Genomic DNA, 23,442 nt, shown 5'->3' on the forward strand with positions numbered 1-23,442 from the left:
ATTTCCTGACAAACCTCTAATTTTTTTTGTGTGTCCCCTCTCAAGTGAAGAATCGCATTTTGAAAACTTTTCATGCAGGAGAAGGCAGTTCACTGCTTTTAAAAACAAAAAAGGGAAAAGAAAAAAGGGAAAAGGAAATCAAAAAGATGTGGTCCACCTCAGTGATCCAAATTTCATCTTCATCAACTTCAGTTTCACTGAGCTGTTTTGTTGCACTAGAATGAATGACATGTCTAGTAAGGTGCATCTTTGCTCCCACCTCAATCTTCCTATTCCACTGTCAGTTTGGAGGTTATGTTGATTAAAAAAAAAAAATAAAAATACTGCTGCCCAAATTACTCTTGGTGCTGGAAGACTCTGGTTCTGCCACAGATCTAACAGCTGTAAGGCACAGTTGTACTTTTAGAGTCAGAACTGAAGTGGAAACAAAATTTTCCTCATGCTGTCAAAATAACAGTTGCTGTACAATAGAATCCAATTCCCAGACTGATACTCAGACTAATTTTTAAGCCAGAATGGAAACACGAACCCCTCCCCACTTACAACTAACCAACAAACAAGATGATGACTTCTTGAAGCAAACACCGCCAAAGCAATTTAAGTCCACGGCAATGCCATTGTGAGCAGAGTCAGGAATGTGTACACTTGTCAAGGCTGCAGAATTTTAACTGCCATCCCTATGTGCTCTCCATGTCACTGACTCTGTTTTGCAATTGCTGTCCAATATGAGAAGTCATCCCAAACCTTGAGCAACTCAATGGATGTCTGCAATGAGTAACACAAGTTCACAATCCCTTTTTAAAAGATTTTTATAATTTTCTGGCATTTGGGATTAAATTAAAGCATTATAAAATAACTGCATGCATTCATAATGCATTCATTAAAGATTACAATAGAAATATTACTTCTTTTAGCACTTTTAGCACTTATTACTTAATAGCACTATTATTTTTTGTCATCAGAAAGGTGGGTGGGTCACTTTTGACCATTTTTCCCCAAATTTCCCTTTTCTCTCTTACTTTGCACGTCTGTTTTTTTTAGCACTGAGTTGCACACACAAAATATTCCATTTTAGTTCAGCCCTGAAAAAGGAAGAAATATTTGAAAAACAGACACGAAGATCTTGCCTGTTTAACATCCATGGCAGCAGTATGTGGGGTAAGTCTAACATCCATGGCAGCAGTATGTGGGGTAAGTCTAACATTTGATTACCAACTACATACTGTGTACATTTGGACCATTTTTCATTTTTTTCACCACAGGTCCATACCAACATAAGTAAATGACTTGATTTTGGCTTTTCTTTTTCTTTGCTTCTTTTGAGGGGTAGGAAGGGGGAAGTAAAATACATTAAACTCAAAGTCTGGTGACTTCTATATAGGCTCCTTTCTGGATTCAGTTATCAACAGTTTGCAATAAACATTATTTTTAGAATAAACATACTAATCCTCTTGCCATCATTAAGAAAAGCAAAATCATTTGTTAAAGAAAACAAGTTTGTACAATATAAATTCTGGGCTACTAGGCAGAAAGGATATTAAGTTGGCTTTTTTATTAGTAAAATTAACTTGTTTAAAGAATGATTTCACTAACAAAACAATACTTTTTCCTTCCTCCTGTAAGAATATGCCACTATATTCAAAATTTCATCTCATTCAACAGTTGTGATCAATATAGTCTCAAATTCCGTCTCAGACTGGCATAAGGTATATAAATTAAATTATTAAGAAAATTTTCAGCAGACAATTACATAAGAATCTGTTTATAGATAATGCTCTCGTGTACCAAAACCAAGCTGCATTCAGTCTCTTATGCCCTAAGGAATAAAGTTCTATGAAGACAATTTTGATTGTATAAGGATGTAATTAACAGATATTCCTTCTTCTCTATACACATTTAATTCAGTTTTAAATCCAACAAATATATGGAGTTCAAAGTTTTTAATCTAGAAAAAAAACTTTAAATGGTCTGATTTTCTGAGCAAAGCAATTGTAGACATATTCTTACATAGAAAGATTACAGAATTCAGGCATGCAAAAATATTCCTTTTTTTTTTTTTTTTTTTTACTGTTGTGTGTGTAGTAAATTACATGCATAACAAGTTTTATTAACAGTAAAATGATTTTACACCTCTAGATAAATACAGTAAATATAAGGTTTATTGTCTATTATTAATTGAAATAACTATACTGAATTTATGAGATCACTTATTAGTTTTACAGGTTCATTTTTAGTATTTTTAAATGTACTTACTGGTTGTTCGGGTAAATCTTGTGGCTCTTCCATGGGTATTACTATTTTAATGCTTAAATGATTCAAATCGTGTGTTCCTCAGCAGTCTTCAAAGTCTGTCAAAAAAGGTGTTCATAGCTTTATGTACTTTTGGGGGTCTTATCATTTAGGCTATCAGAGAACATTAATTGTTATATATTCCACCCACAAGCTTTCTAAACTCATGTTGCCATCTCCCATGTAAGAGACAAAATTCATATATGGAAAGATTTCATAAACAAGGGATTTAGCTTTAAGCTTCAAGATCCAAACAGACATTTTTAATCACGTGGCACATTTCTACAACACTCACTTGTACCATAGTGACTACAGAAGCTAATGTATCAATCAGACATGCACCATGATTTTAAAGACACTTTAAATGATCAAGTCTGGTCTACTAGGTCAGTAAACACAGTGATTCAATCTAACCTGTTTTAATTTAGAACATTTATATAACAAACAAAAAAAAAATCAGGACAAGACCGTACACCTAAATGTATTTACATGCAGTACTGTCTATTGCCAAATTCACAATGGAAGTTTATTATTTCAATTGCATCCTTCAAGAAGAGGAGTTTGACTAACATTTGCTTCCAAAATATAACATTTATTTTAGATAGTAACCCAGTAGTATTTACCATAGAGTTCTTATATACTATACCAAACAGCTGCTGTACCTCAGGTTTTAAAACGGTGAAAAGGAAATGTTGTGAGTTATTGTCACAACCTTATTAACTTTTGCAACTTGCTGAACAAAAGATAAAGATGTGTCCTCTACAGCTTTCTCCTCTACCTGACTACTACCCATAAATGATGTTTTCCTATTTATTCCATTGCTCTTCTTTGACCCCCTCTTCTCAGAGCCAATTTATTAAACACAAACTCTAACCTCTTCAGGCAAGCTCTATCTCAGCCATACCAAAAGCAAGGAGACATTTCTGCTCCCTCCCCGGCAGAGCTTTCCCTTACATATGGAAACATGTCTGTTATTGCACACAGAGCAAAATCCTAAATGTATTACGGCAATTAGAAAAAATACTGAAATACACTTAGTGGTTTGGAAGAAACAAAACACAGCAACAATACATGTACCTACTCTACAGAGTTAACAATCTACTCCTGCCTCCCAGCCATGAAACTTTGCTTTAAATCTTGGTGGAAATGCAAAAGGCTATTTACTCAGCTCTGCTTTCTCATTCCTTTCCATTTTCACATCCTGTCTAGAGCTTTCAAGCACCTTCACAATATGAAGTCCTGCCCTTGAAAACAGATTGCACAAGTTAACAGAAACAATTTTCCAGTGTCCCCAAAACAACTGCTACTTCCCTCTCCTGACCCCTGCCAGACCTACCTGAACTCTTAGCTTATACATCTAGTCCACTCTCAGACCTGGGCGGCTGCTGTGAAGCACTCCACTCCAACCATGTGGAGGCTTTGGAGGCTGGAATAATTTCATATTATCCATGAAAACACGTATGATTTATTTTCCCTTAACAGAGGAAAGGTAAAGGTCTTAAATGCCAGGGTAGAATTTCATTGAGGATTTGAGTATTTTCCAAGGTTACCTCCATAATCAAAGGCTACTTATTCTTACCTTTACTGCCTTAACTGTAAAACAGCTGAAGTTACAGTAAGACATTTCAATAGCTCAGTTTCTTCTCCAATGAGTCTACATACATACAAGAAAGTGTGCAAATTACCATTGTCACCATTACCATTTTTCCCTACCAGTTTTGTTATTATTTTAAATATAAAATCTTATTTCCTTTTTATTATAACAGGAATAATACAGGAAAATCAAGACAGAAGAAAAACAGTGGCGTTCAAAGATTAGGAATAGCAGAGTGGAATACAACTGCCAACTGAAACTATGTTTGATTTTGATATCAACAAGCCCAGTCCTGTCCCTTGTCCTTTGGTTTTGTTATTTGACACCGTTTCATTGTGTAATTACTTAAAAAAATCCCAAACTAAACTCTTCAGTATGAAAAAAGATTTCAAATCAAGCTTTGACCCATACAGCAGTAGCCTCATTTTTGACATTTTGTTTTACATTTTGTTTTAAAGCTGTGAGCAGTGCTTTCATTTTGTTTTTGAGAGGTCACTAAGTAATAAGACAAAACGATTCCAAGAGTTCACATTGGAACATAGAACCGCATCACGGAAAGGCTTGGGTTGGAAGGGACCTTACAGATCTTCTAACTTCAACCCCCCTGCCATAGGCAGGGAATGTGTTAGATACAGTATTCAACAAAACTCTTTCCAAAAGACATGGGCGCCTTGTAGCACCTGGAAGCAAAAGAACAAAGCAAGGTAGATGAGCAGTAACTTCTTGCTTAGATGAGAAGGGAAAACTTTACCTCTAGTGGCTTCACACTGCCTTCTAGAGAATATCCCATCCCTTCGGAAACGGCAGGTTGGGCAGAAGGCCTGTTGCAAAGATCTAGTGTTCATAGCTGTTTTTACAGAGAAGCAGGCTGAACAACTAGAAGAAACAGCATGCATTCCTGGGTAACAAGGATGTGATTAGCCACTACACCTGCACTAGCTGGAAGTGATAGAGTCTTTCTCTAGCAAATGCTTCCTACACCACAAACAATTTAAGCTGACAAAACTGGAACTGCTGCTGAAGGAAGGGTTCTTGCTTCTCCCTTACCTCCAGCAACCCACTCTGGCTCGCCTGATATCCCTTCCTTTGTCTGGCAAAGCATTTGTGTGGCTGAGCAGCAGTCTGCATCTGATCTTGTTCTAGGGAAAAAAACAAACAAACAGGAAAGAGCCACCCAAACACAGCACTTCTGCCAGATACTTCAAGTGGGACCAGCTCCAATCTTACACAGTCCCATGCTTAGAGGATCCACAAGGGAGGAAAAGGTGCTAGAGCATGCAAGCAGTAGAGGAAAATGCCCTTTTTCATTAATAGCCACTGTGACATCATGGTTTCATTTACTGTTTCACTTATGTCTCACTTTGGAAAAACTGGGGACACTAAGTCACTGCGATATACCTATGGCTCAGCAGCCTTTCCATCTGCATCATCTGCCCACCTGCCAGCTTCTGCAGAACATCTTCATGACCTCTCAGGCTGGCCACAGCCGCGAGGCAGACCAGGAGCTCACCCTGCTGCTGCTGGCACCCACAGGCACAGGGCTGTGCAGGGAGCTGCCTTGCTCACTGCTCCTGAGTGCGGCTGCCAGCAGTTTCAGCGCAGACACCCCAGGAAAGAGGATTCAGGGAGCAGCTGTTCTGGCCACGTTGGCTTCGCTGGCAGCACACTCCAGCAGGGCTAATCCCCCCACTTGGGGCAGCACGTTGCCCTCTGGCCACCCCAAGCAGCTCCGGGCACTACAAGCTGCCTCCAAGCTGGGGTCAGCGCCAACAGCACAGCGCAGGGCTTGGGTTTCCAAAAACAAACCCAGCACCTTGCACCTGCTCAGTGTGAACTACCTTGGACTATTACCTTACCCGGCAAACAGCTCTCCCTGAACAAAGTTGATTTTTAAAATCTGAAGACAGACAAATTATTATTTTTTTTTCAGCATCTCAAATCCCAGATTTATAACTTACATAAAACTCGAGGCATCTGTGTTTTAGGTAAGTTCACCACACAGTTTCTAATTCTTTTAAACCATAAGCAACTACAACGGAAGAGATACCAAAACAGATCTTCAGTATCTTTAGTTCCACGGAAACTCCAAATCATTGCAGTGACACCCGTGACCAGAGGTGACAATGTAATCACTCTGCAGAGGAACAGCGGCTGCCACCAGTTCTGCTCCCCCTTCCCATACAAAACCACCACTTCCCACAGGTGGTTCCACTACTGCTTGCTAACATCTGAAAACAAATCAGTGATTAACAGCTTCGGGAACAGCTGGGTTTGGTCACTTTTTCTGTTTACATCTGTATTTTCTTTCTTATTTTATTGCTTGTGAGGGGAGGTCTGAGAAGTTGCTTCTGATGTCAGAATACTTCCACGGGCCACTAGGCTTATGAATGAAAAAGCCTGTACAAAAGATAACCGAGTGTGCTGCAAAGCATCATGTAGCTTAGTGAGATGAAAAATATTCAGAACAATGAAAGAGTCAGGACTTATACTCTGGAAAACTGGCAAAATGTTTTTTTTTTTCCCCTAAAGGGTATGGTTTTCATTATTTATCCGATGAAATTTTTTTGTAATATCTGACTTAAACAATATTTTAAAATTTATTTGAGACTTGCTGAATAGTGATCCTAGTTTAATTCCAACTTGCCCAGAACACCAACAATGTAAAATATCCTGGATAGGTGTTTTGCACATTATTTTATCTTGCTCACTCAATTTATTGAAACATACTATATAAATTTCAAAACAAGGCATTAAAGCATAGATATGGAAAAGAGAATTACACAGATTAGTTGTGTCTTCTGTTCTGCATAATATCACTATGATACTAATTCCCAGTTAAGAGCCCTGGCAAGCTATGTACAGTTTCTTGCACTAAAACTTGGATTAAAAGGCCCCAAATGCAAAGTCTAGCTTGATTATTTTTTTTAGAACTAGAAATTATAGATATAATTTGCAAAAGCTACCTGCTACTAGCATCAGGCTAGACTGCTAGTTCTTTTCATTCTGTTCTTTTCAAGCTCATCTGATTTGGCTTTCAATACAAAATTTCGGCTGAGGAACAGTTCTGTCAAGCTGCAAATAATTAAAGTCAAGGATACTGTGATAAAACCAACAAGCTGTAATTATAGCGATTAGAAATAAAGCTGCTTGAATATGGTTTTATATTACTTTAAAATAGCCACTATTTCCCTTAGGGAAAAAAAAAAAATTAGTTGGTCTAGTGAAATTAAAGCTATTAAATAGAAAGTTGAAATGAAATGTTTTGTACGTTTATACATAATAATGTGATCTGTGCACTTACTTCCATTCCTTATTTACTCAAGGGCCAGCAGATTATCACGGAGAGCAATGGATATAAGAATTAAGCAAAAGAGGAGTCTAAGCTTCTTCTATTTTCCACTGGAGCATTTCGTGGCAATCTGTCCCATTCTGCCACACTATGCACACACAGGATCACAGAGTTCAGCCAAAGTGATTTAAACTCTCACCCAACCAGAGCAGGATTTCTCCTGGCTATACGCTTTTACTTTGTGCTACTCTGGGTGTCATCCCACTTTGGTCAGAGGAGCAGAACCTGGCACAGTGGGATGTGGTGAATACCTCCCCCCCAACATTTTTTTTATTTTTATTTTTAAGTTTTATTAAGTACAAAATGAAGAAAAAGAGAGAAGAGACATACTAACATTACTATACACTGCACAGCTACCAAGTGCTTTTTATTCTGCAGGTTCATCACCTGAGTTTTAATCTTGAGACAAAATAGGCTAGCCACCAGCTCCCACCACACAGGGCATGAGCTGTTGTTTGGGTAGAACTTTCTTGTTCGATGGGAAGCTTCTTGACAACCTCCTCCTTCCCCCACACGCCAGCATCCTCATATCCAACAGTGATACTATTTCACTAGCCAAGCTGCCAAAATACTTTCAAATTGAAATCCAAACCAGCCAAGCTAACTTTCTGTCTACACCAAGAAAGCAAACCCAGACCTCTTCCCATTTTTATGGGGTCTCTTTGGAAGGTCTGGCAAGAACAGGTGTTCACCTCAAGTTCTGAAGAATTTCCCACTTTGTTTTTAAACAGCCTGAATAAAGATCACAGAAAATGACAGCATCAGTCTGGTTCCTGGGTTGGTTTGTAAAATAATGGCTCCTTAAGCTGCTGTCAGGAATTGAACAATTTTGAGTACTACACTTCACTTTTCCTTCCTTCAGGCAAAAAGAAGATAATGCTTTTACAATGTTGTACCATTGTTGTACACGATGCAAACAAACTGAATGAGTAAACAGATGCCCTGGCCTGTCAAATGGTCTATCTGGTAAGTTGGAATACAAATTCAAAAAGCTTTAAAGACAGTAAGAAGAAAAGCGAGTCACAGCATTCAATTCACTAATGCAGTTCCACTGCAAAGACAGAGAAGAAAGAGCAGGAGAGGCCCATCTAGGTGCCCTCTTCCACTACAGAACAAAATCCAAATCCTTTGATTTCACACATAGACCTACAAGAATTACTATGAATCTTCACATTTGTTAATTTACAAGTATCATATTAAGGCCAGACATTCAGTATCTGACAGTCTTCCTACAACTACCAAGCAGATGAGAATATGGCCATTATTTCAGCATTTGAAAATACAAATGTAAGAAGAGGGAAAAAGAATTCAAACTTCTAACTTCAAAATGTGAAAGCCCCAAATCCTGCTTAGTAAGATTATCAACAGTCAACTCCTCAGGCAATAGTCTTGCTCTCCAGCACAATCCTTAAAAACTCTCCCTAAAATCCATCTTAAGGGAACCATACAATAACACAAGCTTTGGTCTGTTACTTGCACCTTCATCACACAGTTCTCTGATATGTTCCTTTTGTAACAGCAGAGAGTAGCCATTAAAAAAAAAAAAAAGGAATAAACTTAACGAATGAAAGTTGTGCTACACACCAGTCTGTTGATTTCCTATCTTTAACAATTCAGTGGATCTCACAGCAAAGATTTATACTCAGCTATTCCTCATTCTCCATACACACACCCACACACACAGATATTTCCAAAATATTGTGAAGAATACCAGAAAATAAACGTTTGCTGTGAGATCTGCTGGATTGTTTACTGCTCCCTATCCATGTTCTCTTCACATCTTTATTAACCAGGGAAGACTCAGAATAAAACACTGTAAGAGTTACAGGGAAGGCAGATTATATGCCTTATTTTTGAAGGTACAAGTGGCCATGACAAGCACATAAACACAGCTCCGCAGGACATCAGGTTCATGGTTTGATTAAAATTTCATAAACTAAAAAGGGAAGGAAAAAGTGTAGGATATAAAAATTGAGAAAAATACTGAAACTAAATGTGGCAACATTAATAGACATTGATTAGGCTGAAAATGGATTTCATTAATAGGAATTTTCATGTTATTTTTTTAACCCCCTGAAGTGTGATTGACACAAAGCATGTCTGCAGTTCAGTTAGCTTGAACAATGACACACACGCAGCTTGGCTGCCCAGTTCTTACATAATTCTTTTAAATTCGATTTTGAAACATAACAGGGAAATTTTTAATGGGGAAATGAACTGTTTTCACAAAAGGAAAATTTGGAAATAACAACTTCATCTTTGAGAAAAACAACTCCCATTGAGCCCAGAAACAAGTTGATGATTTCTTCTCCTTAGAGCTTACATTTGCATAGCCCACACGGAACAAGAACACAGAAGTGTCATTAACCTTTTAGTTACAAAACAAAGTACAATAATTTATATACACATAAGAAAAGTAAAAAAGTCAGTTAGCTCCTCTTTTCACGAGGAAATCTAAAACTTTTTTTTAGATAACACTGAGGTTATCTAAAACATTTTTGTTTTAGATAAAGAATAATTGGGTTGCAAATTTCTGGAGGTGCAGCTCTGGAAAAAAAAATAAAAATGATACTTGTCTTAAGTGCTTTTTAAAACAAACTTTCAGACAATGGAGCATATTAATTTCCATTTCTAGATGCCACTTTCAACACATTAAGAGATTTGAAGCCACAAAATACTGAACTTTTTAATCCTTTATCAGTCAGACAAAAAGCCTGCATCATATTAACCACAAAAAAGGCATTATTTACATTATGCAGCTCTAAACTTTATTTTCATTAATAGATTTTGTGTATACACATAAACAATTCATATAGCTACTACCACACAGTACCAAGAAATTAAGCGAAGTTTCTGCTAGACAGAAACTGTTTCAACACTCAACTTTCACCATTACTTTGTTAAAAAGGTTGTAACTATAGTAAATTTACTTATTTCTCCTGTTATTTTGCATTAGAGGCAGCCATGGTATTTATCACTGTGCAATCAGTTCCGCGGACATCTGTAGTTATTTGTGTCTTAGCAACAACAGTTGCTAGAGTAACCTGCTCACAAAAATTAAAGAAATAATAAAGTACTGGATATTTGAGATTTTTTACTAGGAAAAAAACAGTTTAAATGACTGTGTTCAATACTCAGCTGCTCAGTAACAGCAACTGCCTCTAATTAAGCATACTTCTTACAACGTTTGTTCCACAGGGCACCAGCCCTGCTGGCAGAGGCAGGTAGGAGCACCAAAACACCCTCCTGGCCAGACCAACGGCCTGCCTTGGCCCGAGCAGCGCAGTCTCCAACAGCAGATGCCACCCACAGGGAGAGCGTGTTCAAGCCTGGTCGCCCTGCAGACCCCTCATGCCCCCCTCCAGCAGACACCACAGTAGGACTGCAGGGGGACACAGAATCACACAGAATTTCTAGGTTGGAAGAGACCTCCAAGATCAGCCAGTCCAACCTCTGACCTAACGCTAACAGTCCCCACTAAACCATATCCCTAAGCTCTTCATCTAAACGTCTTTTAAAGACTTCCAGGGATGGTGACTCCACCACTTCCCTGGGCAGCCTGTTCCAATGTCTAACAACCCTTTCGGTAAAGAAATTCTTCCTAACATCTAACCTAAAACTCCCCTGGCGCAACTTTAGCCCATTCCCCCTCGTCCTGTCACCAGGCACGTGGGAGAACAGGCCAACCCCCACCTCGCTACAGCCTCCTTTAAGGTATCTGTAAAGAGCAATAAGGTTGCCCCTGAGCCTCCTCTTCTCCAGGCTGAACAACATCCCACCTCATCCTCTAGCCTCACCCCCCAGTGCCCACACAGACCCGATTCCCAGGGGATTTGCTCAGCCCCTCTCTGAACCTGCTGCTGTCAGTAGCCACCGCAACGTCCAGGGGCAACTCAGGCCTGCCATGTAAAGAACCTCTCCATTTTATGCCCATCTCCAAAACTGGTTTCTGAGTGCCTCCAGTCCTAGTATGGCAGGACTGGGTGCACATCCACCGCCTTCAGGATTTTGTACACATTGATTACATCCACTCTCCAAGCCAGAGTCCCAGTCTTCAGCCTCTCTCCATATGGCAGCCACTGCATTCCCTGTCATCCCTGCCCTCTGCTTCCAAGACACAGAGATCTGAACTACGTACAGCATACAAGATGTGGGTGCCTTTACAGTTTTACAAAGCTGTGTAATTATGTCTCTCTGTTGTTTGCAATGCTCTTCCTAACAACAGCTAACATTGCTGAAGTTGTTTTTTTTTGTGGTTTTTTTTTTTTTTTGGCTGCTATTGTACACTGTGTAATTATTTCAATGAACCATCACCATCCTCAGGTCCTCCTCTCCAAGCTTTTTCTGAGTTCAACCTTATGTAGGTATGGTTTAGATTGCTTTTTCCTAGATGAATTTAAAGTAATTTGCTGCTTTTCCTAATTACTCTAAATTCATCCAGTGAAAAGGAATCTAAACCGTATCTGAAGGGCAACAAGAGGGACTTCTAGGGCTCCTGTGGGCACACCGGCAGCAAAAGACCAAGACAACTGTTGGTCAGCTGCTGAGTAGCGCAAGTGATCAACTGATGAAGAACACAGGTAGAGCTGAGATAACCCAACATTTTCCTTACTTCAGGCTTTACTGTCAAGGCCAGCTCTCAGGTCTTCCAAATCCTGGTGCCCAGTGGCAGGGCGCAGAAGAGGACAGCACCACACGTACAGCTGGTGGCCTTGGGGATGGCTCTTCCAGAAAGTTCCGTTGGAGACTTCAGCAAAGGTCACTTCACTGCTCCCTGCCTTGCAAGCTGCGTTTGAGCTGAGACTTGCAGTTTTGGCACCTTCCTGAACCATACTGCAGCTAAATGGTATGCCATGCCCAGATGGGTTCCCTTCAATCCAAACCATGACCCATGGACCAGCCTCTGGGTAGCCTCAGACCCGACTCATCAGTATGGAGCTGCCTGGCACAGGACAGTAGCTAACCATTTCCAAATGCCGTTCTGACCCTCACATGATTTCCCAGCTTGACCTCAAATCTGCCCATGGACCCATGTGGCAGCCTCTTGCCTTAGCCTAACCACCAGCCAGCTTGCCTTGCTCACCCCTTTGGGTACTGACAGACTGTACCCTTGCTGGTGAGGACACTGCTGCTGCAAATACTGCTACCATACTTAGCCCCCCTTCTTTAGGGGTTGATAGGTGCTCTCTATCAATTTTTTAAAGGTCGTATCAATCCTCGGAAGTCACTGATAACTGAAAAATGGCAAATGTCACCTTCAAAACAGGCAATAAGGGAAATACAAACCAGCCTGAGTTGTTTTAGTGGCCCAGAGGACTGCAGAGCAAATTTACATGGAGACCATTCCCATGCACGTGAATGGCAAGAAAGCAGCTGGGAAGAGCCATCGTGGATCCATCCAAGGCCAATGGTTCCTGACCAACCAGACTGCCTTTTCTGATGAAATGTTGGGCTCCATGGAAGAAGAGAACTGCTGACTTCATTTCAGTAATGCAAAGTCCCTCAGAATCCTTGCAGCCAAACTGTGCAGGTATAAACAACGGACAGACTACCCAGCAGAGGAAAAACTGTCTGGACTGCCAGATTCAATCTAGGTGAAGTGCCAGGTGTAGAGCCATGGAAGGAAGGAAAAAGTTTTTAGAGCTGCTTAGCATGGTCAAGTGACACTGGAGTAACCTCAAACATTTTTAAAGTTTGGTGCTTTGTTTTCATGAAGCAACTTCTTGGGCCCAAAATCTATCCTTTCTGCTGCTCAGTGCTACTGTGCATGGGGATAGTGTATATTTTGGGGGAGGGGAGGGACAAAGAAGGAGCATGTCCAGAGAAGGGCTACAAGGCTGCTGAAGGGCCTGGGACACAGGTCCTGTGAGGAGCAGCTGCAGGAACTCGTTTGTTTGGTCTGGAGAAGAGGAGGCTCAGGGGAGACCTTGTTGCTCTCTACCTGAAAGGAAGGTGTGGGGAGCTGGAGGTCAGCCACTTCTCACAAATAGCCAATGAAAGGACAAGAGGGAATGGCCTCAAGTTTTGCCAGGGGAGGCTTAGGTTGGAAATAGTTAACTACAGACTGGTCAGCCTCACCTCCATCCCTGGTAAGGTGATGGTGCAACTTATCCTTAGTGTTGTCTGTAGCCATATCAAGGATAAGAGGGTCATTAGGGGCAGTCAACATGGCTTCACCAAGGGGAAGTCATGTTTGACCAATCTGATAGCCTTTTATGAGGTTGTAACCGGGTGCATAGATTATGGAAAGGCAGTGGGACATGGTCTATCTTGACTTCAGTAAAGCCTTTGATACCATCTCCCACAGCATCCTCGCAGCTAAACTGAGGATGATGGGGTAGCGAGGTGGACTGTGAACTAGCTGGGGGGAAGAAGCCAGAGAGCTGTGGTCAGTAGGACAGAGACGAGTTGGAGGCCTGTATCTAGTGGAGTTCCTCAAGGATCAGCAGTGGGACCAGTGTTGTTCAATATATTAATCGATGACTTAGATGAGGGAATGGAGTGCACCATCAGCAAGTTTGCTGATGACACTGAACTGGAAGGAGTGGCTGACAAGCCGGAAGGCCGTGCTACCATCCGGTGGGACCTTAACAGGTTGGAGAATTGGGCAGGGAGAAACCTAATGAAATATAATGAGGGCAAGTGTAGAGTCTTGCATCTGGGCAAAAACAACCCCAGACACCAGAATAAGTTGAGGACTGTCCTGCTGGAAAGCAGTGAAGGGTAAAGGGACCTGGGGGTCCTGGTGGATAGCCAGGACCATGAGCCAGAACTGTGCCCTTGTGGCCAAGAAGGCCAGTGGCATCTGGGGTGTATCAGAAGGGGTGTGGGTAGTAGGCCAAGAGAGGTTCTCCTCCCCCTCTACTCTGCCCTAGTAAGACCACATCTGGAATACTGCGTCCAGTTCTGGGCCTCTCAGTTCAAGAAGGACAGGAAACTGCTTGAGAGAGTCCAGCGCAGAGCCACAAGGATGATTAAGGGAGTGGAGCACCTCCCTTACACGGAAAGGCTGAGGGAGCTGGGTCTCTTTAGCTTGGAGAAGAGGAGACTGAGGGGTGACCTTATTAACATTTAAAAAAAAGTAAAGGGGGAGTGTCAGGAGGACAGAGCCAGGTTCTTCTCAGTGACATCTAATGATAAGACAGGGGGCAATGGGCACAAGCTGGAACATAAAGGAGGTTCTGCTTAAATATGAGATAAAACTTTTTCATTGTAAGGGTGACAGAACACCAGAACAGGCTACCCAGGGGGGTTGTGGAGTCTCCTCTGGAGACGTTCAAGACCCACCTGGACTCATTCCTGTTTGATGTGGTTTAGGTGTTCCTGCTCCTGCAGGGGGACTGGACTAGATGATCTTTCAAGGTCCCTTCCAATCCCTAACATTCTGTGATTCTGTGAAATTAGAAGACATAAGAAAGAGCAGTCAGGCATTCAAACAGGTTGCCCAGGGAGGTAGTAGAGTCACCATCCCTGGGGGTGTCCAAGGAAAGGTTGGACATAATGCTTAGAGACATGGTTTAGCGGGTGACATTGGTAGTAGGGTGATGGTTGAACAAGATGATCTTGGACGTCTTTTCCAACCTTAATGATTCTATGATTTTACGATTCTAATTACAGATCTACAATCTAACTACTGACTGGTAAGAAAAAGCAACCTACAAGAGCAGTTACTGGAAGCAGTATTAACATCTTCATCATGACCAGAATGATGGGACAGAATGCCCCTTCATCCAGTCTATGGATAAGAGCAAACTGGGTAGTTGAAGTTCAAATGCCTGAAAGGCAAAACTGCAAGTACCATGACATGCTGGAGGAGTGGGCTGGCAGGAACCTCATGAAGTTCAACACAGACAAGTACCATGTGCTGTACCAGGGATGAAGCAACCACATGCAATAGGGTTGGGACCCAGCTGGAAAGTCACAGATCTGCAGGAAGGAAACTGGAAATCCTAGTGGACAAGAAGCTGAACCCAAGTCAGCTGTGAGCCCTTGCAGCAACAAAGGCTAGGCTCAAGCTGGACTATGTTAAAGCCAGCATAGCCAGTGGCAGAGGGAAGTGACCACTCTGCTCTATCTGCGAGATGGCATCAAGAGTACTGTGTTCAGTTTTTGGCTCCCTAGCGTGAGAAGGAGCCATAGCGTCAAGCCAAAGGGCCATTTAGATGAACAGGTGGCAGGCACACGCGACACCCAGGAAGATGCTGAGGAAATTGGTCTTGTTTAGCCTGAAGAACAGAAGCTGAAGGAAGTAACAGAAATCTACTTGCTGTCTTCCACTGCTAAAAGAACATCAGAGAAAAGACGCAAACAGACTCATCTCAAGTGCCTTGAGAAAGAGGTAATGGTCACAAATTGTAACAAGGAAAATTCCAGCTTGACCTAAGGAAAAAAATCTTCACTGTGAGAGTGAGTTGCACTGGAGAAGTGACCCACATGGATGGTGACATCCACCCTTGCACATTTTCAAAACCCCAGTGGACAAGACCCTGAACAACCATCTCCTGTGAGAAGAAGACTGAAGCAGGCAACCTCCTGAATCCCTTGTAATCCAAAGCGTTCTGTAATTCTGTCCTTACACCAGCTTTCCATTGGTAGTGAACCTTTCCTCTAAACTTGGGAAAACTTAGCTTCTTTAACAAAACTTTGCCAGAGGTTTTTTGAAAATCAATTATACCTATTGCTTTCATCTATCCACATACTTACACAACTCCCATGGTTTAAGAAGGTGGAATTTTCCTCTACATAATCCATGCTGACACTTTTCCAGCATTTTCCAGTAAACACATATTTTCTTTCATAACTCTTTATCGTCTCACTGCTGCTGGATGTTAGTCATCTGTAGCGAGTTCCCAGGGTATCTAAAGCAAAACATCTTTAGCAGTAACATACAAGGAATCCACTGACCTTATCTGTGATGGTTTTATCACACCCCTCATGTACCCACTCTTTGACCCCTGATCACCAAGCAGTCCCACACAATCACTACCTGACTTCCTGCTTCTGATGAATTTAGAGAATATTTTACCACTGGTTTGAGCTTCCTTTTGCATGGTGCTCTTCAATTTCCTTTTTACCCTTTTTAATTCTGTCTACATTTCACCTGCCATGTTGCAGATTTCCTTGGTCTCACCTGGGCATTCTTTCCATTTGCGAAACATTCATCTTTTCCACATGATGGCTTTTTTATTATTATTATTTTTATTTAATTTTATTTGGCAGCTTTCCCACAGAACCACATAGAGATTCTGGGGTACAAACCTTAATTTTTTTAACAGCCTTCAAGCTGCATGTAGGCTACATTTTGTGCAGGCCTTTTTAAGTTTCGGAGGAAACTGTAAACAACTTAATTCATTTTTATGTATTTTAATTTTTTGTAGTTGAACATCCATGTGCTGAATTTATTTGGTCTGCTGTCCCTTTTCACCCAGTGACAGCTAATTGTACTGTAGTTGCTATTACAACTGTCCCATTTATAGCTCAAAGTAGATTCTGTGCACCACCACACTCAGAAGACAGCTTCTCTTGTAGGTTTAACATTGGTTGCTGTAGGAAGCAGTCATTCATAGAGTCAGAAAAATGTTCACTCTGTATTTCTTCCTGATGTGCCATGCAATTAGTCTCTGTCTAGGTAGCTGAAATCTCCTACTACTACTCCTGTAAATTTGCCACTTCTTTGATCTCATATAACAGTTCCTGATCACTATCACTGTCCTGATTCAACAGTTGCCAGAATAATCCTAGTAGTATATTTAAGGTCTGGGATCTTCACCCATACAAACACATACTTCTCTTTTCCTGTATTTTTAATGCTGTTACCCTTTATACAGTCTTTCACGTACAGTGTTTTTCTCCCACCAAATATTACCCTACTCTACCATTCCTGTAAAGTTGACATTGCTGCATCCCAAACATGATCTCCTTCCACTGTATCTTACAGATACCTGCTACAGTACAGCTAGGATTTGATGCCAATCATGGTAGTTTCAGTATCAAATCAACATCTGTAACCACACTTAAAATAATTGGTGTGATTACAGGATCTACAACTGGTTAACGCTGTTGTGTGAAGAGTCACCTAGAACAAGAAAGAACATATTTCATTTATGATTCAACAACCTAAAACCTTATAACTGGCTTTATATTATCATCAACAGGTATCAAACAAACGTAGGCTTAGATGGTAAAAGATTAACTTCTATCTTCTCACCACATCTCACTGGCAAAATCCTTTTCCTTCTCTGCTCTTAGTAGGTCAGCCAAGTTTCAAAGAAGAATGAACTCCACAAATAGAAGCAGCATCTCCTCTGTTAGGTAAAATCCGGGCAAAGAGATATATGATGATTTTCTTCCCAATCCTGTATTAAAGGTCTCCTTTCTCCCCATTCTCTCCTTCTTTCCTGTTAGTTCAGATGCTCTTCAGTATCAATCATAATTAGTAAATGCTGTCAGTGACCAAATCAAATGCAACCTAAGAATCTATGACCTGATCCTGAGGATGACATGTATTATCTTTTATAAAAACAGAGAGAATGGGCTATTATTTATTTATTGTATGTTTTTAATAGTTACTGTTTTTGTATTGTTTACTTTTATTGTCTAACACACCTATTCTCCAGACTACAACAATCAATTAAAAAAAAAAATCTATATACAAATCCCCAAAAATAGTACAAAGTTTCTACACAGGCCTCAGAAGATCTTGTAGCCAGGAAAACAAACATTTCACAGTTAAAAACACATTCATATTTCCTTTGTCTTCCCTGATGTCTTTCCGTATGTTCTCATTTCCATTTTGTTCTTACAAGCCATCAATTATTTGAATTATCTAATAGAATAGTCATTGCATAACGTTTTATATTTAGCCTATAAAAGCTATTTTCAATTCAAGAGTACTCAAATATAGTAACTTCTAAAAGTGATGTCTCGTTCCCATCAACTCTCTTCTCCAGAAAACAAAGAGTATATTTCTAGACAACTAAATTTTGGTGACATGAACTTTCAATCTTTAGATCTGTCCTACCTTCAAAATTTTTTCTTTACTATTGAGAAAAACAGCTTTTTCTCCCTGCATCATTCTTCCAAGTCTTCTTCTAAAAGTAGCAAAGAAGTGCAGTCTGGCCAATACTTTAAAAAACAAACAAACAAACAAACAAACAGGAGAGTAAGAAAAAGAGGGTATGAATTATTGAACACTGCTCCAGGCACCACATAAAACAGGCCCTCTAACCTTCTGGTATGTACAAGCGTTGCTTGATTCCAGGGAGAAACAAACAAGATCATGAAGATATCTTCATTGCTATGGATATATTTTCCTTCAGACCTTATAATTGAGAATTAATCCCTAACCAGACAACAAATAAATCCTAGCAAAAATAGTGCTGTGTGTTCTGATATTTCTGATTATTGTAGACTAAAATCTGGAACGCAAAATGAATTTGGGTGGATTAAGCACTACATCATTGTTTTACCAAGATATTTATAATTAGTTGAGTTGCAGCAAATGATATCATGAATTTTATTTTTGCTGAAACCAGTTGCAAAGTGAATCATGTTATACAAACTACCACAGAGGTAGTAAAAAACCATTTAACCTTACACTCTGTTAAGCTGCAATTAGTTTTGCTTAGCAATTGGACTGGGCAATGAATGCAGGCACAACCCATTTTTGCTGCTCAGGGCGCCTGGCTGGCTGTAACACTTGTGACTGAGTGCCCACTCCCAGCAGTGACTAATATGCCCCAGGTTTCGGCAGAACCAACAACGACACACACCTTCATGCCTGCAAGGCTAGAGGAGAGCTCACTGCCGGCTCTTCCCATCCTCTGAGCAACAGGACACTTGTGCTCTTTCTGGCACAAATCACAAACGAAGTGCAGCTCTTCAGAGACATCTTGTACATACTTCTGCAATGGGATCTCAGAAACTTGCACAGCTGACAGCATAGTGAATTTTGACTAAACATAGAAGATGATTTATTCAAAAGGCATTAGAAGGAAAATGAGAACGGTGAATATTTTATTTCAGGGCTTTTCTTACTGCATCTCAACAAGGAATTATCTTCTTGGTCACCACATGAAACTGGTAACCTTTGAGAAATAAAGTCCACAGTATTTTCTACTGCCTTTTAGTTCCAAAAGCTGTTCTCATCAAGATACTCCCTAAGTGCCGTCTTCTTTGAGTCGAGCCTAAGCCATCAGTCTGCCAAAAATGCTGCCTTCAAATGGTGCGCTTTTTACTCTCACCATTGCAAAAAAAAAAGCTGCATGACAAACACATTTGCAACTTCTCTGATCTCATTAGTCATCATAGTGATTCCTGATCACTATCACTGTCCTGGATTACGACAGTGTCAGCCTTTAAAAACTAATGCCTTCCGTAAAGACAATCATATGTTCCTTACAATAGCATCCACAAAAAAGTTCACATCGTTCAGAGACTAGAGAAGCTCAGCCAACAACTTGTTGCTGTTTTTTACTTCAGCATAAAGGTAAATTGTTTAGGTCCTCAAATGCTACAATACAGTTTAATAATTCAAGTAACTGTCAAGCAATATTTGCCATCTAATTTTAAAATGCTGAGAGAAGTGATATCATTGACTTATGGTGACATTTTGGCTTCCTTCAGGTCAGGCAAGAGTAAGTGCTTTATAATGTGTTTTTTTTAAGCCAGAAGAATTATTTTTTTCCTCATACACAGAATGTCAACCTAGCAGCAGGCCTGGCATGACAGATAACTACTGGATAGAAAAAAAATTGATACAGTAGAAAAAGAAGAATAAAACCTTTGTGCCCATACAGTTCTCCAGAATACCAAACAAAGTAACAAAGAAGTAGTTTGTATTATCTTTGAGTCCCTTTATCTTTTAGAAAGGCAAACACAGTGCAAATGGGACCAGACTTCTATACAAAATTTCAAAACCTGGAATCCACAGAGTTGTTTTCCTTTGATGTTACTTCCCTCCATAGGTAAAAGAGAACAGCTATGCCTTTACCAGGAAAGAAGAGTGGAGATTTTTTTTTCAGCCAACCCATGATAAAGCCTACTTCAGAATACTTCCACGTGGTTTTCATAGAATCATCACAGAATGCTTTGGGTTGGAAGGGACCTTAAAGACCATCTAACTCCAACCCCCTGCCATGGCAGGGACCCCTCCCTCCAGCCCAGGTGTCCCCAGCCCCATCCAGCCTGGCCTTGGGCACTGCCAGGGATGGGGCACCCACAGCTCCTCTGGGCAGCCTGGGCCTCACCACTCTCACAGTAAAGAATTTCTACTTCATGTCTGATCTAAACCTTCCCTCTTTTAAAAAGACTTTTGAAAAGAGCTGTCACCTCTCTTCTCTGAAGAGTGATTAGTCATCTGCTTTTTCAAATGATACAGGTACTAAATACTGAATATGCATTCGTCTTCCCTGCTCATCTTAAATCAATCATAACTAAGGAAGAATTTGTTAAACTCTGTCAAATATAATAGCGCAAAACAAACATCATGGAAAAGATGTTAGTATGAAAATTTTGTAAAATTTTCAACATGGAATTACACATCATAGTACGATATTTATAGAAAAATAAACCATCACCCAAGGTTTAAAGCTGCCATACACCTTATGTTACGTTCCAGTTGATGACTTTCATAGAAACAGATCTATCAGTATTTAAATCGAAGCAACACAAACTTCAAGTCTCAAAGGAAGCTCTTGGGATGAGAACAGATCGCTAGACATGGAGATCTCTCAAGAGGAGAAACCCATCTTCTGCAGAACTGAAGAACCATTCAATTGCCCCTGACATTAGACAAGCCATATTCTTAATCCCAGTAGTTTATCTAAGAGATGAAGAAAAATCCCAATCAGATTCATCACAATAGTAGGCTTTTTTTTCTAAATACAAATCTGTTTTTTCAGTTATATAACCCAGTTAAGAACTGTCTGCTGACATCCTGGGAAAGACAGCACAGCAGTGACTGGTGTCGTGTAGATCAAAAGGACACCATACACTGAAGAGCCTACATTGACATGCTGTGTTTTCTCACCTCAACACTATTCTAAACACCAGGTTTGTGTAATGCATTAGAATAGGAGGGAAGCTGACCCCTTGCAGCAACACCTTAACTTAAGCTCTAGATGTGGCTGCAGGAAGGAAGAAAAGATTTGAAGTTCCTGCCTCAGGTGCTGGAGTACCTTCAGTCACAGCACCCACATGAGCTGACTTAATCACTGCTAGAGAAGGGCCACCAGAGAGAATACTGCTGAAGAGCTGCTTGTTTTGCTTCCCGTTAACAAATTAAAGGAAAAACTTCCGGACAAATTAGGATGACAAAAAAAAAAAAAAAAAAAAAAAAAAAAGAGAGAGAGAGAATAAAAGAAGGATAAGACAAAGGAAGGAAAAACTGAAAAATGCCTCCCTCAACTTACAACTAACCAGCGCGTGCCACTGGTCATGGTTTGGGTGACCAAAGAAAACACTCACAAGATGCTACAAGAGACAACATTGCCTGGAGTTGGATTGTGCTTGTAGACATTGCTGGGTAGGAGATCATACAGAAACCTCCTGTTGTTAAATTCTCACGTGATTCCATTTCAGCACTCAGAAGTTATGTGTACATCTTCATCCTAACAGCTCCTTTTTCACTTGCAGAGAGGAAATTAAAAATATTCCTATTTCTGACAAGTAAGAATACAGGCACTGAGTTATTCATGTCCACCCTCAGATAAGATCTGCTGTAAATCTTGAAGCTTTATGTATTACGTGACTTATGCATGAGAATGCACTACTTGTCAGGTTTTTCATTCACATACAAAAAATGTTTTTGTATGTTTTATCCAGTTTTACGTGCAACCATCTATAACCTTCAGTACACAAAAGCCAGGACACAGCATGCTTCACTTGCTGTACAGGTACTCCAACCTGCTAACACAAAACGTGGAAACCCTTTTACTAAACTATATGACATAAACTCATTCAACATCTCAGTCTTTATAGGGCAAAGTTTCAAGAAGCTATAAATCCTTCAGAAGTCAGCAATTACTCAGGAATTACCACAAGTCACACACATCTGTGATGGGGAAGTGACAGTTCTGCAATCCCATCTGTCACACAAACAACACACAGCAACCGACGGGCCATAACTGCTGCTGCTGTTGCATGGAAGAGCTGAGATAGAGGTTAAAGCCACAAAAGGACACTGCACAGTAGTTCTAATGGTTTGTGAACTGCTAGACCTTAACCACAGCCACCTTGTAAATGGTTAGAAGTGGGAATGTAGCTGCGTAATGTTGGTTGTGTGGTAAAAACTGGATTGTGGAACTGCACAACTAAGAAGTAATATACCATGGGGTGATTTTTTTAAAAAAGCTAATTTGATAGCTACATTTTGAGTACATTATACATTTTGAGCTACATTTTAAGTCATTAGTTTTGTAGATTAAGAAAACTACAGTCTTTATGCATTTTTAAAACTAGCTAATTACAAAAACAGTGACTTGAGGTATGTGAATTGTCATGATTCTAAACAAAAGCCTATCTTATTTGGTATCTTGAATTTAAGATAATCAGGAAGAAGCAGAAGTGAGGAAAAACAAATGACAGAGGCAGGTGACAATTGTAAAATTCTCCTACCAGCTAATACAGTTGACTTAATTGCTAATCAGAAATTACCAGACCATGGATTAAGTGCATAATAGGTGCAGAAGTAGAGGTAGCTCCATATGGAAAGAGAGGTCCACCACAACATAATCTGTTTGATGATTTATCTGATTACTACAGTTATGCTGCATTAAGGACTAGCTCTAGTCTGGAAACAATTTAGCCACACCATGCACTGCAGAGACCAAACCGATAAGACATGCTGTGCTCCATACATGCCGACCTGGCACACAAAGCTTCAGCAACTCTGCAGAGCATTCCCAAAACCAGGAATGTCCAGCAGAGCTGATCTGGGTCCAACACAGCTATAAAGCCCAACTGGTCATGGTACTACCAAGCTCAAACACATCGTCTTGGAAATAACTGCACAAGCTCCAGCGCAAACAACAGTTAAATGCATTCAGACTAAAATGTACAGATACATTTATGGATGTTAAGATATTCAAATGCATCCAGAGGAGGGTGCAAGAGCTGGAAGGCATGCCCTATGAGGAGAGGCTGAGGACATGTGGGTTGTGTAGTCTGGAGAAAAAGAGGCCAAGAGGTGACCTCCTTGCTCTCTGCAACT

At 40.4% G+C, this 23,442-nt stretch overlaps 2 protein-coding genes across 9 annotated transcripts in view; both read right to left on the bottom strand.

The window, feature by feature from the left end:
- EYA3 (EYA transcriptional coactivator and phosphatase 3) overlaps nucleotides 1–23,442 on the bottom strand; it is a 60,956-nt gene that overhangs the window by 36,689 nt on the left and 825 nt on the right. For 4 of the 5 annotated variants that reach the window (XM_027443729.3, XM_027443726.3, XM_027443728.3 and 1 more), the window contains exon 2: nucleotides 2,254–2,348. In XM_027443729.3, the coding sequence (XP_027299530.1) occupies nucleotides 2,254–2,286 (33 nt within the window). In that variant the 5' untranslated portion in view covers nucleotides 2,287–2,348. Of the gene's footprint in view, nucleotides 1–2,253; nucleotides 2,349–4,930; nucleotides 4,975–23,442 lie in introns of those variants that run through there. The other variant, XM_072027472.1, reaches the window with a different exon arrangement.
- Nucleotides 2,252–23,442, bottom strand: part of PTAFR (platelet activating factor receptor) — a 34,296-nt gene continuing 13,105 nt past the window's right edge. For 2 of the 4 annotated variants that reach the window (XM_072027477.1, XM_072027474.1), the window contains exons 3-4: nucleotides 4,931–5,022; nucleotides 2,252–2,348 (exon numbers count right to left, since the gene is read on the bottom strand). The gene's annotated coding sequence lies outside the window, so the exon portion shown is untranslated. Of the gene's footprint in view, nucleotides 2,349–4,930; nucleotides 5,023–15,935; nucleotides 16,091–17,173; nucleotides 17,537–18,252; nucleotides 18,357–23,442 lie in introns of all 4 variants that reach the window. The other 2 variants (XM_072027475.1, XM_072027476.1) reach the window with 2 other exon arrangements.

Source organism: Anas platyrhynchos, chromosome 24, assembly GCF_047663525.1.
Source record: "Anas platyrhynchos isolate ZD024472 breed Pekin duck chromosome 24, IASCAAS_PekinDuck_T2T, whole genome shotgun sequence".
NCBI lineage: Eukaryota > Metazoa > Chordata > Aves > Anseriformes > Anatidae > Anas > Anas platyrhynchos.